Source organism: Dermochelys coriacea, chromosome 2, assembly GCF_009764565.3.
Source record: "Dermochelys coriacea isolate rDerCor1 chromosome 2, rDerCor1.pri.v4, whole genome shotgun sequence".
In the NCBI taxonomy this organism is placed as follows: Eukaryota; Metazoa; Chordata; order Testudines; family Dermochelyidae; genus Dermochelys; species Dermochelys coriacea.
Window position 1 is genome coordinate 231,013,593 of NC_050069.1, and position 18,951 is coordinate 231,032,543.

General features: G+C 40.0%; 1 protein-coding gene across 3 annotated transcripts in view; it reads left to right on the forward strand.

Annotated features, from left to right (window-relative positions):
* The window catches only part of STAM (signal transducing adaptor molecule), an 88,672-nt gene that overhangs the window by 19,800 nt on the left and 49,921 nt on the right, over positions 1-18,951 (forward strand). For all 3 annotated transcript variants that reach the window (XM_038391195.2, XM_043509396.1, XM_038391198.2), the window contains one exon: positions 12,464-12,548. In XM_038391195.2, the coding sequence (XP_038247123.1) occupies positions 12,464-12,548 (85 nt within the window). Of the gene's footprint in view, positions 1-12,463; positions 12,549-18,951 lie in introns of those variants that run through there.

Below are 18,951 nucleotides of genomic sequence, written 5' to 3' on the forward strand. Positions count from 1 at the left end.
TCCCCCATCCTGTAAACATAACTTATGTTCTTTGTTTCTAGATGTATACATTGAATTTAAGCCATATTAAAACTCTTATTGTTTGCGTTTGTGAAGTTTACCAAGCAATCCAGTTTACAACTGCATTAATCGCTTCTTATAATTACTAGAATATAACTGTTATTGGTCTGCATTTTTGTGTCATGTCTGTACAGATCCACTCACTGACACATCACTACTATGTATTTTCTCTCTCATAAATGCTCTCAATCAATTTACTCATTCCAGGATATCCTATGTATCTGTAAGGATTGGCTTTTTAATACTGTGGTATGAACTTAATTATCCAAAACAAAATTGTTGATCCCAGCATCTGGTAATTACATTGAAGATTCTCTAGATTATCAGAAACCTGTCTCCCTTGGCATCTGGGTAGTCAAGTTTGTACTCTGTGATTTAAAAGTATTGTAACGTGTTTATTTGCACTATGCATAAAAATGAAATGCCTTTATGTGCATGTTGAGCTTGGAGGCATCTGATAATTATTAAATCAAAGTTACTGGTAAGATGTTTTGGTGCTGAACATTTGAGTGGTTTTGGTTTTACATGTTTGGGATTTATTTTTCATATATGTTGTCCCTCAGAAGGTTTGAAAACATTTGTCCAGTGTATGTAGGACATTGGTGCCTCTACTTTCTTCAGGATATAATTATATGCATAAGATCCTGGATGGAGGGTTTTTTTTATTTTTATCTTGGGTATGTTTAGCAATGTGTTTTGGGGAAGCTGGTGGTGATGGAAAGAGTAGGTTTAAATTGTCTATCCCTTTGCTTTTCTGAAATTTTCCATGGTTTGCTTAGCCTTAATAGTGAGGATTATGGAGTATATAATGGGAGTATAAATATATGTAGTGCTTTTCAGAAGGATAAAAATACTAAACAAATACCCTGAAGAGTTGGCAGTCCAAAGACTCAATGATTTCTTTAACTGTGTGTAGTTTTTTTCACTAATGACCTTAAGGGTATGTCTACACTACGAAATTAGGTCGAATTTATAGAAGTCGGTTTTGTAGAAAGCGTTTTTATACAGTCGAGTGTGTGTCCCCCCATACAAATGTTGTAAGTGCATGTAGTCGGCGGACTGTGTCCACAGTACCGAGGCAACAGTCGACTTCCAGAGCTTTGCACTGTGGGTAGCTATCCCACAGTTCCCGCGGTCTCTACCACCCATTTGAATTCTGGGTAAATCCCAGTACCTGATGTGGCTAAAACATTGTCGCGGGTGGTTCTGGGTACATATCGTCAGGCCCCCGTTCCCCCCTCCCTCTGTAAAAGCAAAGGCAGACAATCGTTTTGTGCCTTTTTTCTTGAGTTACCTGTGCAGACGCCATACCACGGCAAGCATGGAGCCCACTCAGCTAACTGTCACCGTATGTCTCCTGGGTGCTGGCGGACATGGTACTGCATTGCTACACAGCAGCAGTTTATTGCCTTTTGGCAGCAGACAGTGCATTATGACTGGTAGCCGTCGTCAACATAGTCCTGGGTGCTCTTTTAACCAGGCGCCTGGGCAAACATGGGAGTGACTCAGCCAGGTCATTTCCCTTGTTTCGTCTCATGGCGATTGAGTCCTACCGGCAGTGCACTGTCTTTTAATCTGCAGCTAGCAGAAGACGATGACCAGTAGTCATATAGCACCGTCTTCTGCCGAGCACCCAGGAGGTGACGATGGCTAGCGGTCATACTGCACAGTCTGCTGCCAGCAAGATGTATAAAGATAGATGAAGTGGCTCAAAACAAGAAATGGACCAGGTTTGTTTTGTATTCATTTTCTCCTCCCTCCCTCTGTGAAATCAACGGCCTGCTAAACCCAGTTTTGAGTTCTATCCTTGAGGTTTTGAATTCTATCCTTGAGGTGGCCATACAGTTTCTCGCAAAGCCACCCCCTTTGTTGTTTTAATTCCCTGTAAGCCAGCCCTGTAAGCCATGTCGTCAGTCGTCCCTCCCTCCATCAGGGCAACAGCAGACAATCGTTCCGCGCCTTTTTTCTGTGCAGACGCCATACCACGGCAAGCATGGAGCCCGCTCAGATCACTTTGGCAGTTAGAAGCACATTAAACACCACATGCATTATCCAGCAGTATATGCAGCACCAGAACCTGGCAAAGCGAAACCGGGCGAATAGGCAATGTCAGCGCGGTGACGAGAGTGATGAGGACATGGACACAGACTTCTCTCAAAGCACGGGCCCTGCCAATGTGGGCATCATGGTGCTAATGGGGCAGGTTCATGCAGTGGAACGCCGATTCTGGGCTCGGGAAACAAGCACAGACTGGTGGGACCGCATAGTGTTGCAGGTCTGGGACAATTCCCAGTGGCTGCGAAACTTTCGCATGCGTAAGGGCACTTTCATGGAAGTTTGTGACTTGCTTTCCCCTTCCCTGACGCGCAAGAATACCAAGATGAGAGCAGCCCTCACAATTCACAAGCAAGTGGCGATAGCCCTATGGAAGCTTGCAATGCCAGACAGCTACCGGTCAGTCGGGAATCAATTTGGAGTGGGAAAATTTACTGTGGGGACTGCTGTGATGTAAGTAGCCAACGCAATCAAAGATCTGCTGATATCAAGGGTAGTGACCCTGGGAAATGTGCAGGTCATAGTGAATGGTTTTGCTGCAATGGGATTCCCTAACTGTGGTGGGGCCATAGACGGAACCCATATCCCTATCTTGGCACTGGAGCACCAAGCCAGCGAGTACATAAACCGCAAGGGGTACTTTTCAATAGTGCTGCAAGCACTGGGGGATCACAAGGGACGTTTCACCAATATCAACGTGGGATGGCCAGGAAAGGTACAAGACGCTCGCATCTTCAGGAACTTTGGTCTGTTTCAAAAGCTGCAGGAAGGGACTTTCTTCCCAGACCAGAAAATAACCGTTAGGGATGTTGAAATGCCTATAGTTATCCTTGGGGACCCAGCCTACCCCTTAATGCCATGGCTCATGAAGCCATACATAGGCAGCCTGGAGAGTAGTCAGGAGCTGTTCAACTACAGGCTGAGCAAGTGCAGAATGGTGGTAGATGTGCATTTGGATGTTTAAAAGCACGCTGGCGCAGTTTACTGACACGGTTAGACCTCAACGAAACCAATATTCCCACTGTTATTACTGCTTGCTGTGCGCTCCACAATATCTGTGAGAGTAAGGGGGAGATGTTTATGGTGGGATGGGAGGTTGAGGAAAATCACCTGTCTGTTGGTTACGCACAGCCAGACACCAGGGTGGTTAGAAGAGCACAGGAGGGTGCGGTGCGCATCAGAGAAGCTTTGAAAACCAGTTTCATGACTGGCCAAGCTACGGAGTGAAAGTTCTGTTAGTTTCTCCTTGATGAAACGCCCCGCCCCTTGGTTCACTCTATTTCCCTGTTAGCTAACCACCCTCCGCACCTCCCTTCGATCACCGCTTGCAGAGGCAATAAAGTCATTTCTGCTTCACATTCATGCATTCTTTATTAATTCATTACACAAATAGGGGGATAATTACCAAGGTAGCCCAGGAGGGGTGGTGGAGGAGGGAAGGTCAAGGCCACACAGCACTTTAAAAGTTTAAAACTTATTGAATGGCAGCCTTCTATTACTTGGGCAATCCTCTGGGGTGGAGTGTCTGGGTGGCCGGAGGCGCCTCCATCGCGTTCTTGGGCATCTGGGTGAGGAGGCTATGGAACTTGGGGAGGAGGGCGGTTGATTACACAGGGGCTGTAGCGGCGATCTGTGCTCCTGCTGCCTTTCCTGCAGCTCAACCATATGCTGGAGCATATTAGTTTGATTCTCCAGCAGCCTCAGCATTGAATCCTGCCTCCTCTCATCACGCTGCCGCCACATTTCAGCTTCAGCCCTTTCTTCAGCCCGCCACTTACTCTCTTCAGCCTGCCACCTCTCCTCTCGGTCATTTTGTGCTTTCCTGCACTCTGACATTGTCTGCCTCCATTCATTCGTCTGTGCTCTGTCAGGGTGGGAGGACAGCATGAGCTCAGAGAACATATCATCGCAAGTGCGTTTTTTTTCGCCTTCTGATCTTCGCTAGCCTCTGGGAAAGAGAAGATCTTGTGATCCTTGAAACACATGCAGCTGGTGGAGGAAAAAAAAAGGGACAATGGTATTTGAAAAGATACATTTTATAGAACAGTGGGTACACTCTTTCACAGTAAACCTTGCTGTTAACATTACATACATAGCACATGTGCTTTTGTTCCAAGGTTGCATTTTGCCTCCCCCCACCGTGTGGCTAACAGTGGGGAACATTTCTGTTCAGCCATAGGCAAACAGCCCAGCAGGAACGGGCACCTCTGAATGTCCCCTTAAGAAAAGCACCCTATTTCAACCAGGTGACCATGAATGATATCACTCTCCTGAGGATAATACAGAGAGAGAAAGAACGGATGTTGTTTGAACTCCAGCAAACATACACTGCAATGCTTTGTTCTACAATGATTCCCGAGTATGTGCTACTGGCCTGGAGTGGTAAAGTGTCCTACCATGGTGGATGGAATAAGGCTGCCCTCCCCAGAAACCTTTTGGAAAGACTTTGGGAGTATATCCAGGAGAGCCACGAATTCCAGGGCAAATTAATCATTAAACATGCTGGCTTTTAAACCTTGTATAGTATTTTAAAAGATACACTCACCAGAGGTCCCTTCTTCGCCTGTGGGTCCGGGAAGCAGCCTTGGGTGGGTTCGATACTGGCTCCAGGTCCAGGGTGAGAAACAGTTCCTGGCTGTCGGGAAAACCGGTTTCTCCTCTTGTTTGCTGTGAGCTATCTACAACCTCCTCTTCATCGTCTTCCTTGTCCCCAAAACCTGCTTCCGTGTTGCCTCCATTTCCATTGAAGGAGTCAAACAACATGGCTGGGATAGTGATGGCTGAACCCCCTAAAATGGCATGCAGCTCATCATAGAAGTGGCATGTTTGGGGCTCTGACCCGGAATGGCTGTTCACCTCTCTGGTTTTCTGGTAGGCTTGCCTCAGCTCCTTAAATTTCACGCGGCACTGCTTTGGGTCCCTATTATGGCCTCTGTCCTTCATGCCCTGGGAGATTTTCACAAATGTTTTGGCATTTTGAAAACTGGAATGTAGTTCTGATAGCACAGATTCCTCTCCCCATATAGCAGTCAGATCCCATACCTCCCGTTTGGTCCATGCTGGAGCTCTTTTGCGATTCTGGGACTCCATCATGGTCACCTCTGCTGATGAGCTCTGCATGGTCACTTCTCCTGATGAGCTCTGCATGGTCACCTGCAGCTTGTCATACTGGCCAAACAGGAAATTGAAATTCAAAAGTTTGCGGGCCTTTTCCTGTCTACCTGGTCAGTGCATCTGAGTCGAGAGCGCTGTCCAGTGTGATCACAATGAAGCACTCTGGGATAGCTCCCGGAGGCCAATACCATCTAATTGCGTCTACAGTACCCCAAATTCGACCCAGCAAACCCGATTTCAGTGCTAATCTCCTTGTCGGGGGTGGAGTAAGGAAATCAATTTTAAGAGCCCTTTAAGTCAAAAAAAGGGCTTCGTCATGTGGACGGGTGCAGGGTTACATCGATTTAACGCTGCTAAATTCGATCTCAATGCCTAGTGTAGACCAGGGCTTAGGGTGCCAAGTAGTTTTGGAAAAATGACTTTAAGGAGAGGAGGGAGGATGTTTGGCACATGTTAATTAGGAAATTTCTAAAGAAGCAACAAAGTTGGGAATGATAAAAGTCAGAACAAGAAGGAGAGAAGTTTGGGAAGACCATATGGTATATGAAGAGTTAATAAGGGCAATTGTACAGTGCTTTGAAAACAGGGAGGATCCTAAACTGTACATGAAAGAAGAGTAAAATATGCAAAAAGGGAGGAAACAGTGCTGTAGGGGTAGTGTGGAGGAGAATGACTGAGAGTCTCTTTTCTCATTTGTAAAAGAAATAGCGATACAAGTATTTGTGTCGTGTTTGTTGCAGTTTCAATATAGTGGTAATATGCACATCTCCAGTCTGTACAGAGTACATCTAATAACTGGTTGAATTAATTGATGGAGGTATGTTTATGATACAGTCTTTATAATCCTTTGAATTAGTTCCAAATGTAAGAGAGGTACTGGCAGGCCGGGATTCATTTATATCAGTTACCTTATGTTAGAGTGCCACGTTTTATATTTGTAACATTGGCATCAAATTACCATGCGTTCATGTTTTTGATTGGGCTTTGTCTTAAGTTTATAGAGACATTTTTACAATGGTACATTAGGTATTGAAGGAGATGATATGTTTTCTTATTTTTTTTCTTTTGTTGGCAGGAATAATGGAAATCTGGAGGAAATTTCTGGAGTGGGACTTGTATATTTCTAACAGGAATCAAATTTTTTCTCTGAGGACAAAAAATAGATTACTTTTCCTAAAAACTTATATAAAGGGAGATTGTCAACTTGAAATCTCAGTGATAAAAATTGGATACTAATCTTGTCCTTGTGTGTTCCTGGCTGTTCCTTGTGTTACATTTCTCTCCCCCTTTGCTAAAATAAACAAGATAAAAAAATAGAGCAATATTTTCTCTAATCTTCCAACTGTAGTAATCTTAGGCAATGTCTATAACAGTAGCAGCTTTTTTTCCCCCCCAGAAGGCTGATTTTTAGGTGGCTGGTATAGTTTAATGGTCTGCCAGCATTTCTTAGTTCTGGAACTTTAAAAGATTTTGGATATCAGTGTGGCACTGGCAGCCACAACTTATGAATTTTTTTCATAATTTTGTTGAATGTGTACTTTATAAGTTTGTCAACAGGCCTACAAGACATGTCAAATAAGTTTCTATGATGTTGTCTGAGAAAGCACAGATTTTGGGTCCCTTCTCCTTACTTGATCTGACGGGCACAATGATGATCAGTTGCCATTCAGGATTTTTCTATATTCTCTTCCATTCCCATTTGATTCTTGCCTTGTGGGGTGCAGCATGCAGAAAAGTGACTTCCACAGCCACATCTCGCACTATTTTGTTTCTCCTTAGAATATTCTAGCTCAGTATAAAACAGCCCAAGAAGGCTAAATTAAAAGAGGTGGTGTCAAAGGGTGGATTTAATTTAAATTAAATTGATTTAAATCACTAGTCGGGAAGACTCGATTTAATCATGGATTTCTATATAAAAGTGTGTTCTTGTTGGGTGTTATAACCTTAATACATATTCTTCACAACTCAGAGATAGATATAGGTTTCATTTTTAGAAGGTACACGCTATACATTTTTAAAGTGATTTATTTTGCGAACTTTTCAGATTAGTTTTACAGCTATATCAGAAAATGAATGATTGTTTGATTATTTCATTTACTAAAGGGAATTGAAGCAGATATTTATGAAGTCATTGGGAGGTGAACTATCTCCAATTCAACAGGTTAATCATTAATATTTGGAGGATTTTTTTGCCATGCTGTATTACGAGGAGAACATCACCAGACGTTTAAATTGTTTTATTTAACTAAAACAACAACATTATGTATTCTGGATTTTTTTCTTCCAACAGCAAACATATAATATTTTTACAAAACAAGCATATGAATTTTTGAATTTAGTTAAACATTCAAGTTTTTTAAAATCAGGTTTGTTTTTGTTAAAACTGTTTTTAACTAAAATAGTTAAATGAAATATTTAAAAAAACAACAACAAAAATTAAATAGACTATTTTAGCCAGGTCAAAATGAGAAACTTAAAATATTGGCTTCTGCAGCTAACTCAGTCGTCTTCATCTTCATTTTCCTGTTTGTTCATAATCTGGAAAAGAAAAAGAAGCTTTTCTGCTTTTTCAGGTCTCAAATGATTTCTCAATTTGGAATGAATGGGTCCAAAGGAAGAAAATATTCTTTCTACACCAGCAGAAGAAGCTACTTCTGTTAAAAGTGAGATTATCACTTCAACAGTCTCCGAATCCAAGTGCTTAAGTGACTTCCACCAGTTCACTGCTGTGGCTTTCTTTAAAACATCATCAGCAAACATATATTTCTTGAATGGTTCACCTGTAGCTCTGAAATTTTTTATAGTTGGCATTATGGAGGGATGATTGCTGGATGTCCATGTCATAGCCTGCTCTTCTTTTTCAGCAGTTAAGATTTGACCCTGGTACCAAGTATTGAGAATATTTGCAAGAAAATAAGCTGGAGATAGTGCTTGTCCATTCATTTTTTTAATGCTTGTAATTTAACACTGTCATTGCATATTTCTCTTTTTAAGATCTCACTCAATTCCTTCCAAATTTCAACAGTGTCAGCAATAAGACAGCTATTTCCCTGCATTTTGTTCAAGGCTATAGAAATAGGCTTCAGGGTACTCAGCATGCGTTCAACATTTCTCTTAAGCCCAGTGTTGGGAACTTTGGCTGTGATAGTGTCATCTATTTTTTCATGATTTTGTTCACAAACTGTCACCAGATTAGGCCAGTTCTTGATATAATGCTCAAAACAGTCCACTACTGAGTTCCATCGCACGTCTTGTGGGAGTGTTAGCTTGGTTCCTTCCACTTTTTTCAGAGCAGCTGCTGCAAAGTGGTTGTTACGGAAGTATTTTGCAATTTCAACACCATTAGCCTCTATTTCTGGAACACTGAAGTCTTTGGCTAGGAGGTGCATCAAATGAGCACTGCAACCGTATATTAGCTTGGGACTCTCTTCGCTCTCCTACATTTCTTCTAATCTTGGATACATTTGCAGCATTGTCTATGACCAAAGTGTGTACGAGACATTTGAAGTCTTTTTCAGTTTGTTATAGCTTTTACTGCTACTTCTTGTAAGTATTGCATTTCCTGAAGTATTGTTTCTGTAAGAGACATTCCTTTCTTTTGTTGTCACACAAGCACATACAACAGGATCATTGTGGACATTGCTCCACCCATCAAGACTCAGGTTCACAATTTTACCCTCTAGACCTTTTGCACACTGTTAAATTTCTCTTTCATACACTTTATCCAGCAATTTACCCTGCGACATCTGGTCTGTTGGGTGGACTGTATCCTGGTCTTAATGACTGAACCATGTTAATGAAGTGTGGGTTGTCAATCATATGGAAAGGAGAGTTTGTTGCATGACCAAACCGGGCAATTTTTTCATCCATTACCTCTTTTTGTAATCTGCTGATTCTTATCACAAACCTATCTATGGTTGTTTCTGGATGATGGAGATTTTTTTTTTCTTTTTGCTACAGGTGATATACTGTGGTTATGCAAAATATATGATGTGACTAAAACATTATCACACTATGATGTGACTAAAACACTGTCACTATCATTCAGTCAACTCTGAAACTATAGAAAATGATGGTGATCTTGAAGATGGATAGTCTTCAGTGTCCTGTATGTTGAGGATGAATTCTCCTAAACAAAATAAGTCAATGCAGTTATTTAATTATTATCACCATACTGATCATTTAGTATTACTCATTGCATTCAATGACACTAAGTACTACTTTAAAGGTTTCAGAGTAGCAGCCATGTTAGTCTGTATTCGCAAAAAGAAAAGGAGTACTTGTGGCACCTTAGAGAGTGAGCTGTAGCTTACGACAACTTATGCTCAAATAAATTTGTTAGTCTCTAAGGTGCCACAAGTACTCCTTTTCTTTTTACTTTAAAGGTGAAATTGTAAAAGTAAGATCTGCCTATTTCAACTATTTATTTTTTTATCACAACTGCATCTAAAATTATAGTACCATAGAGTAACAACTATATTTTTTGTTCAAACATGAGAATTCAAGAACAGTCCAGAAGGAAGACAGGAAGTCCTTAAGAAAGAAATATGAAATAGAAAAGTTTATCAACCTGAAGATCCTGCGTGTTCAGACATGTTCCTTTCATTATCTTCAACTTCAGTGCAGCTTCCTCCTGAGAAGGAACACTTCTCATGATGTTGTTTCATTCGGACAACCAGGCATTGCATTTATTTGTTGCACTGTTTGCATTTTGCACACATGCCTGTCTTACCCACAGGTAGAGGAACTTCATTAAAATATTTGCAAACTGGGTCTCTTTTATGGCCTGCTGCCATTATAGATTTTCCCTTCTAGTGAGAGAATAGTATGGTAGATCTCAAATCAATGAAGGCTACACTCAGAAAGACCTCAAGACTTCTGGAATATGCTCCTTAAACAGTTTCACTTTTCTTTCTACTGCCTGTCCCTCCCTTCTCACATTTATCTCCAGACTTCTTCTCCTTGTCCAGATCTATTCCTCCCCAACAATCTTCTATTCATTGGACTTTTTGAAACGTTGCACTTTTAGAGAGAGGTAAGGGATTGACTCTGGGTACACAAATTTGCAGAGGGCCAATAGGGTTGAGGTCTGTTATTTCTCACCTCTCTCTTTATTTATTTATTTATTTAAAAACGTTTTTGCTGTTAACAAGCATGTTATCCCTGGAGACACAAATCCATGGTTCTCAAACTGCAAAACTAAGCATCCCTGATGGTATCTTCTAGACTGAGCACTGAGTCCCATTGGGTAGATAGAAAGATTAACCTAAATAATCTATACAGAAGCCCCTGGAACTCCAGAAAATCGGGTCCCTAATCCATGAACTAATGGAAATCATTTACAAAACTTTTCTTAAACATTACATGAATATATTGTCTCATACTATAGAATTAAAATTTATAATCCCTATTCCATAATGAGATATCTTTGAGCTATAATGTATCTTAATTAAAACTATCTTTAGATCGGGTTTTTCCTCAAAAAGCATTTTATCAAAAAAATCCGACAAATAAAAAATCCGTTTTTAAAATTTTTTTTTAATCATTAATTTTTATTTACTCTGGTTGATGACGGGACCCTCAGTTGTATTTCTTGCAGTAGAGCTTTATTCGGGTGTGTTATTTTTTTCTTTAAGAAACTTTTACTACCCTAGCAGAGTGAGACAACAACTGGCTTGCTCAGCTTGCATGCAGGACAGAGAAACTCACTTGCAGGAATTTAGACCCATAGCTTTGGGCTCAAAGATGGATATTCCACATGACTTTTGGGAGACAGGAGGTTTCACTGACACAGGCTCTCCTTTCTGTAGCCACTGAATTGCTAGAATAGATTAATGAGTCTTCCCGGAAAAACTTTGCTTCCCTTCAGAAAATTATCAAGAAAGCCTCCCTGCGGCCTCAGATTATTTGCTGAGGCAGCTATTAAATTAAAAGACCAGAAATAAAGTTGGATGAGGCAGGGCCAGGAAGGGAGAACCAAGAAACCCCCTCCTAGTCTACTCTTCTGTTCACAGAGTCATGGAAACTGTGCCTTCCCTGACTGCAAGCTACGTTTTTTTAGTGCCACCCAGTGGTGACATAAGCTCCCTCAGGATTCAAATCAATTCCTCAATTCAGAATTAGAGGGAAAAACTCAGTTTCCTTGTTTCTCCCTTATGGTGTCGTATCCATCAGCCTCCTAAGCCTGAACATGACCTGCTGTGGAGGGAGATGTTGATTTGTTGCTCCTGCTTGTCTGGCAGCTGAATCTGCTTCTTGCTTGCTCAGCCTCTTCGTTGTTCCGCTCTGCTGCTGCTGCTTGGTGGTGTGGCCTAATCAGAGAGATGGATAAACTGGGAGGAAAGAGAAGGCTGAGCTATTAGGCTCCTGCCTGGCTATCATGGGATTAGCAGACTTCTGTGGCTGGAAAGAGGCCATTAAAGAAATCAGCCAGGGCAGAGCTGACATTGGGGAGCTAAAAGTTGGGGTGACTTTTCTATTTTTTAACCAATCCTTGAACCCACTGAGGGTCCATTGCAGTCTAATGGAGGTCACAACCTACGGATTGTGAAACTGCAGAAAACTATATTTACAAACAAGCATCAGGCAAGCACAAGACACAGCAGCATATTGGAATCATCGGACTGGAAGGGACCTCGAGAGGTCATCTAGTCCAGTCCCCTGCACTCATGGCAGGACTAAGTGTTATCTAGACCATTCCTGACAAGTTTTTGTCTAACTTTGTCTTACTGAATGTGTTGTGGCTGAATTGCTGAGGCACAAAGATGTATTGATGTGGCAAGACAGTATACTTATGTCATGGGAAGTGGTAGCTTTTGGAATTCATTTGCAGACCAAGAACTAAGAGTGCACAAAATTTTCTTGAAAGCTGATATATTCCTTTGAATATAAAAATAATTCGGAGTATGTATTGTTTGAAATGCAAAAGGAAAAAGTAAAATGTTCATTAGCTTATTAATTCAAATATTAGGGCACCACGTGAATGTTTGAATATTTTAACGTTTGATACAACAGTAAAAAATACATGTGCGTAAAATGCAAATTTGTAAGAACTACTTCAATAAATTAATTAAAAGCAGGGTGATATCAAACATTGGCATTTAACAGAAATCTTACAGCGTTAAATCTTGGCAGTTCTATGTTAAACTTTCACATATATGAGAACAACAAGTTTATTCTGGTCTATTTTCTCTCTCTCTCTCTCTCTCTCTCTCTTTTTTTTTTTTTAAACCAGAGAAAGCAACCAGTGAGATGAATACTGCAGAGGACTGGGGCCTCATCTTAGATATATGTGATAAAGTTGGACAGTCGCGCACAGGGTAAGTGTTATGAACTGGGAGGTTTTGCTTTTAAACTATAAATCTTTCATTTTAATCCTCATAGATCACTGTTCATTATATTGATGGTGAGGGGGAGAGATGATGAAAATTTTGAGTTCAGACATTGACTTGTCCTCGGTAGTTTAATTAACTTGATTTAGAATGTACTTGCTATAGGAAGCAAAGGAGGGATATTTATTTTCACACACTATTTAAAAATCGGGGATCTTGATTTTAGGACTTGCATTTGTGCATACAGCAGTTACTTTAAGTGTGAGAGAACAGGAGATTTGATATGTGTTTAAAATACTGTCATTACGGATCCAGTATGAAGTATATAGCATTCTAAATGTGATAAATGGTCATCTTGAATAGGAGATTAATAATTAAATTATAAACATGTTAGCATAGGCTGTTCAATCTACTTTCCTAATACACAGTAGCTGAATTTCCTCTTAGATATATTTTATTCAGTCATCTACTATCAAGATGAAAAGCCGGATCCAAATCTGAGATGGTTTTTGTGGAGGGAAATCATGCCTCACCAATCTACTAGAATTCTTTGAGGAGATCAGCAAGCATGTGGCCAAGGGTTATCCAGTGGAAAGAGTGTATTTAGATTTTCAGAAAGCTTTTGACAAGGTCCCTCACCAAAGGCTCTTAAGCAAAGTTAGCTGCCACTGGATAAGAGGGAAGGTCCTCTCATGGATTGGTAACTGGTTAAAAGATAGGAAACAAAGGGTAGGAATAAATGGTCAGTTTTCAGACTGGAGAGAGGTAAATAGTGATGTCCAGGAGTCTGTATTGTGACCAGTCCTATTTGACATGTTCATAAATGATCTGGAAAAAGGGGTAAACAGTGAGGTGGCAAAATTTGCAGATGATACAAAAGTACTCAAGATCATTAAGTCCCAGGCAGACTGCGAAGAGCTACAAAAGGATCTCACAAAACTGGGGGACTGAGCAACACAATGGCAGATGAAATTAAATGTTGATAAATGCAAAGTAATGCACATTGGAAAACAAAATCCCGACTATACATATAAAATGATGGGGTCTAAATTAGCTGTTACCATTCAAGAAAGAGTTCTTGGAGTCATTGTGGATAGTTCTCTGAAAACAGCCACTCAGTGTACAGTGGCAGTCAAAAAAGTGAACAGAATATTGGGAATCATCAAGAAAGGGATAGATAAGAAGACAGAAAATATCGTATTGCCTCTTTATAAATCCATGGTATTCCACATCTTGAATACTGCATGAAGATGTGGTCGCCCTATCTCAAAACAGATATATTGGAATTGGAAAAGGTTCAGAAAAGGGCAACAAAAATAATTAAGGGTCTGGAATAGCTTCGGCATGAGGAGAAATTAATAAGAGTGGGACTTTTCAGCTTGGAAAAGAGACGATTAAAGGGGGACGTGATAGAGGTCTATTAAACCATGACTGGTGTGGAGAAAGTAAATAAGGAAGTGTTATTTACTCCTCATAACAGAAGAACTAGGGGCCACCAAATGAAATGAATAGGCAGCAGGTTTAAAACAAACAAAAGGAAGTATTTTTTACACAAAGCAGAGCCATCCTATGGAACTCTTTGCCAGAGGATGTTGTGAAGGCCAAGACTCAGGGTGGATTTGATTTAAATCAAATTGATTTAAATCATGATTTAAATGACTAGTCAGGAAATATCGATTTAATCATGGTTTTCTACATAAAAGTGCATTCTTGTTGGTTGTTATAATCTTAATACATATTCTTCACAACTCAGAGATAGATGTAGGTTTCATTTTTAGAAGGTACACACTATACATTTTTAAAGTGATTTATTTTGCAAACTTTTCAGATTAGTTTTTACAGCTATATCTGAAAAATGAATGATTGTTTGGTTATTTCGTTTACCAAAGGTAATTGAAGTAGTTCACCTCCCAATGACTTCATAAATATCTATCTCCAATTCAACAGGTTAATCATTAATATTTGGAGGATTTTCTTGCCATGCTGTATTAGGAAGAGAACATCACCAGACAGACATTTAAATTGTTTTATTTAACTAAAACAACAACGTTAAGTATGGATTTTTTTCTTCAACAGCAAACATATAATATTTTAACAAAACAAGCATATGTCGCTTGCTTCTCACATTTATCTCCAGACTTCTTCTCCTTGTCCAGATCTATTCCTCCCCAACAATCTTCTATTCATTGGACTTTTTGAAACGTTGCACTTTTAGAGAGAGGTAAGGGATTGACTCTGTGTACACAAATTTGCAGAGGGCCAATAGAGTTGAGGTCTGTTGTTTCTCACCACTATATATTTATTTATTTATTTTAAAACCTTTTTGCTGTTAACAAGCATGTTACCTCTGGAGATACAAATTCACAGTTCTCAAACTGCAAAACTAAGCATCTATGATGATATCTTCTAGACTGAGCACTGAGTCCATTGGGTAGATAGAAAGATTGACCTAAACAATCTATATAGAAGCCTGTGGAACCCCATAAGATTGGGTCCCTAATCCATGAACTATTGTAACTCATTTACAAAGATTTTCTTAAACATTACATGAATATATTGACTCATACTATAGAATTTAGTATTTATAATTCCTATTCCACAATGAGATATCTTTGAGCTATAATGTATCTTAATTAAAACTATCTTTAGATAGGTTTTTTCCTCAAAAAGCATGTTATCAAAAAAATCTAATTTAAATTAAAAAAACCTGTTTTTTTTTAAATTAAAAAAAATCATTGATTTTTATCCACCCTGCCAAGACTATAACAGGGTTCAAAAAAGAACGAGATAAATTCATGGAGAATAAGTCCATCAATGACTATTAGCTAGAATAGGCAGAGATGGTGTTCCTAGCCTCTGTTTACCAGAAGCTGAGAATGCGTGACAGGGGATGGATCACTTGATAATTACCTGTTCTGTTTATTCCCTCTGGGGTACCTGGCATTGACCACTGTCAGAAGACAGGATACTGGGCTAGATGGACCTTTGGTCTGACCCGGGATGGCCGCCCTTATGTTCTTACGATATGGGATTCACATAACTGAATGTTCTGGAGAAATCTGTAATAGAAATAGTAGTTAATGTGATGGAGTTTGGAGTTGTGTGCTGTGAAAAATGGAATGTGGTGACATAGCAATGTTATTTTAGAAGTTCGAAATGTGTGATCTGAATGTATCTTTTTACAAGCCCACTTAGCTGACAATTCAGAATGGAGTGACAAACTGAGACTCCTCATGCTGTTGTGTATAGTTCTGCTATAGATTATAGTCAGTAAGCAGGTATTAACTTTTCATATTTTTTTCTATATGTAAAACTGTATTCCTTCTAAAATAAGTGTGGTGCTGCTGCTCTTTACAACTACTGTTAATTTGGTGAGTTAAATGGTATCGCTTCTTTCCCCATAACTTGTGACATGAGTAATATCATTATAAGGAATTATCTGGGAAGGTTTAGCCTAACAATTCACCATCAACAGAAAATGCTATCTAGCAAAAAGGGATCAGGGAGACAATCCTTAGTCCTGAGAGTTACACAGACAAAGTTAGGGTCTATGCTGGTAATATAAGCTTAAATTTCTCTCAGGAGAACCTTTGAATTCTTTTACAATAGGAGCCAACTAGAACAGTGGATTTGTTCTGTCTGTAGTGTAGACATGCCCGTAAAGTTAAGTCAACCTATGTTAGATCGACTTACAGCCACCACAGTAATTTAGTGCAATTTTTCATGGCCACACTACGCTCCTTTGGTGGTGGTGTGCATCCTCACTAAGAATGCTTCCACTGACTTAAGAGGGGCAGTGTAGGAGCTGAGTGTCCCCCTTTGGGAGCCCAGCTGCTGCCTGGACTCTCAACTCTGCTCCCTGCTGGCAGCCTTGCCTGGGCTCTCAGCTCCGCACAGAGCTCCCTGCCAGGTGCCTGGCTGCGCTCTGGCTTCCCGCTGTATCATTAGTCAATTCACTTGTTCCTGTTTCATGAATTGTGTCTGCACAAGAACCCGCCAATATGCTGCTTCACTCAGCATCCATAGTGTTAGGGATAACAGAAAAATATAACTTGACCAGTTTTGCAATGTTGGGAAAGTGTGGTTCTGCAGACCTCCACAAAGCAGTCAACGAAAGGGTACAGTGGAATTTCTTTGCATAAAACCAGTAGCCTTCATTTTTGTAAGCTCTTGTTAAAGCCAGGTATGGAATCCAATGGAAGGGCATCCAACCTTAATGTACATACTTGCATTGGATCAAACACCCTTACACCTTTAAGGAACTGCTATGCTCGCTGGGTGAAACACAGTTTTCTTTCATTAATATTGTCATAGTTGGAAAGCTTATCTGAAATTTCAGTAGAAGTTTTAATCCATGGGTTTTGAATCCCTGTGTCACTGCTGTGTTGCTAACATTTAAGTGCTCAATATGTGTTAAGTCAACTTTGATTGTACATTTGATGAATGTGGATTTCACAGGCTTACAGCCAACCTAACCCCTGATGTAGATATCATTGGGTTGATGGAAGAATTCTTCTGTCGACTTAGCTACCCCCTCTTGGGGAGGTGGATTAACTACACTGATGGGAGAACCTCTTCCATCGCTGTATTGAGTGTCTATACTGAAGTGCTACAGCAGTGCAGCTGCAGCATTTCAGGTGTAGGCAAGCGCTCAATTCATCTTACCTGCAATGCTCACATAATAAACCTTGCTAATAACATTGGGATGACCAATTTCCCACAAACTGATACGCTAGCAGCAAGTCAAAAAGGTTTTTAAACATTGAGGAAAAATTGCATTTTAAATCAACAAGCTCTTTGCCATGCCTTGTGATGAAGTCAAGTTTTATCTGTAAAATTTCTGATTTTTCCACCAGATGTTTCAGCTCTTCAATGCTTCCATGTCTGGTGTAATTTTCTTTTCTCCTCCACAAAACTGGAGTAAAAAGTAATAGACTGTATGATATTCAATAGCAACATACCGGCTTCCCCATCTCACTTTAACTGGCTCAGGGTGCACTTTTACAGGAAAACTGGAACCCACAGCTTGGACTACGCTTTGCAGATACTGTTTAAAACACAATTTTCTGCTCAGACAAAGTTGAAAAACCTTTTGACTATGACTGTTAGCTTGTCAGCGTGTGGGAAATTGGTCATCCCAATGTCTTGAGAAAGGTCTATTGTTTGAACATTGCAGGTAAGATGAACTGTGCACTTGTCTACACCTGAAATGCTGCAGCTGCACTGCTGTAGCGCTTCAGTGTATACACGCAATACAGTGATGGAAGAAGTTCTCCCATCAGTTAATCTACCTCCCCAAGAGTAGGTAGAATAATTCTTCGATCAGCCCAGTGCTGTCTACTCCAGGAGTTAGGTTGGCTTAACTATGTTGCTAAGGTGTGTCTTAAATTTTCAGTGTAAACCTGGCCCAAGTTAGGCTGTAAGCCCTGAAGCACTTGCTTGTAAGCTTTTGACATGTAGGATGTGTTTTCAGATATAAATGCACTGATATAATCAAAATCCATTCCAAAGGTATTCTGATACTTAACTTCAATACCATTGCACAAGCTATTGCAAACAGCCTGTAAATAAATTATATCAGCAAGGACAGTTTTCAGGTCCGAGTCAGGTGTGTCTTCACCTTTTAGGCCTTGCAAAACAAATAAATTATGTGACACATACTCATCTTGGCCACCAGTTGATTCATCTGTGACCACAGACAACCAGACTGATTCATGAGTTCCATAATCCTGCTTGTGACACCTCATCAGCTTCAAGTAAATATTCATCAATCCAGCTAAGATGTGAAGAAATCTCTCCACCTTTTGCTATATTCCATCCAAAGAATTCCCTTAGCCTTGGGTTGTCCAGTTTTTCAAGAGGGATATTTGTGTAAACATACACCTCTGGTGGATCAATATTTATAGTTACATGTTTCACATTTTTTGGTACAATTTTGAAACAAGGAAGTCACGGATGTTGTTTCTTAGCAAGTAAAGCAGCTGCCCATACTGCTTTGTATTCCGGACTTTCTCTTTTGGTGAATACGTGATTCAAGAGGTGTATTAGACTCTGTTTTTCTGTAATGACAACAATAATATTGCAGGAGGTACAGAAGAGCTTAACTCCATCACTGTGTAAGATTCCCTGATAAATACTGCTTTTGTGTGATCATCTGCAGACACCGTTTTAACTTTCTTGGATGCATCATTCTGTTGTTGTCAGTGAACAGTGTTTCCCACCTAGATTGCCTTTTCAGATTTCTGTAGTTCACCTCTGCTGAGAATGTGCATAACACTGTTCTTCCACACATGGGTACAGCACTGTAAGCTAAAGTTCATTTTTCATATTAAATACTTTATTACAGACATTTTTCCTTTTTTAAAAAAAATTGAAAATAATCATGGTTTTG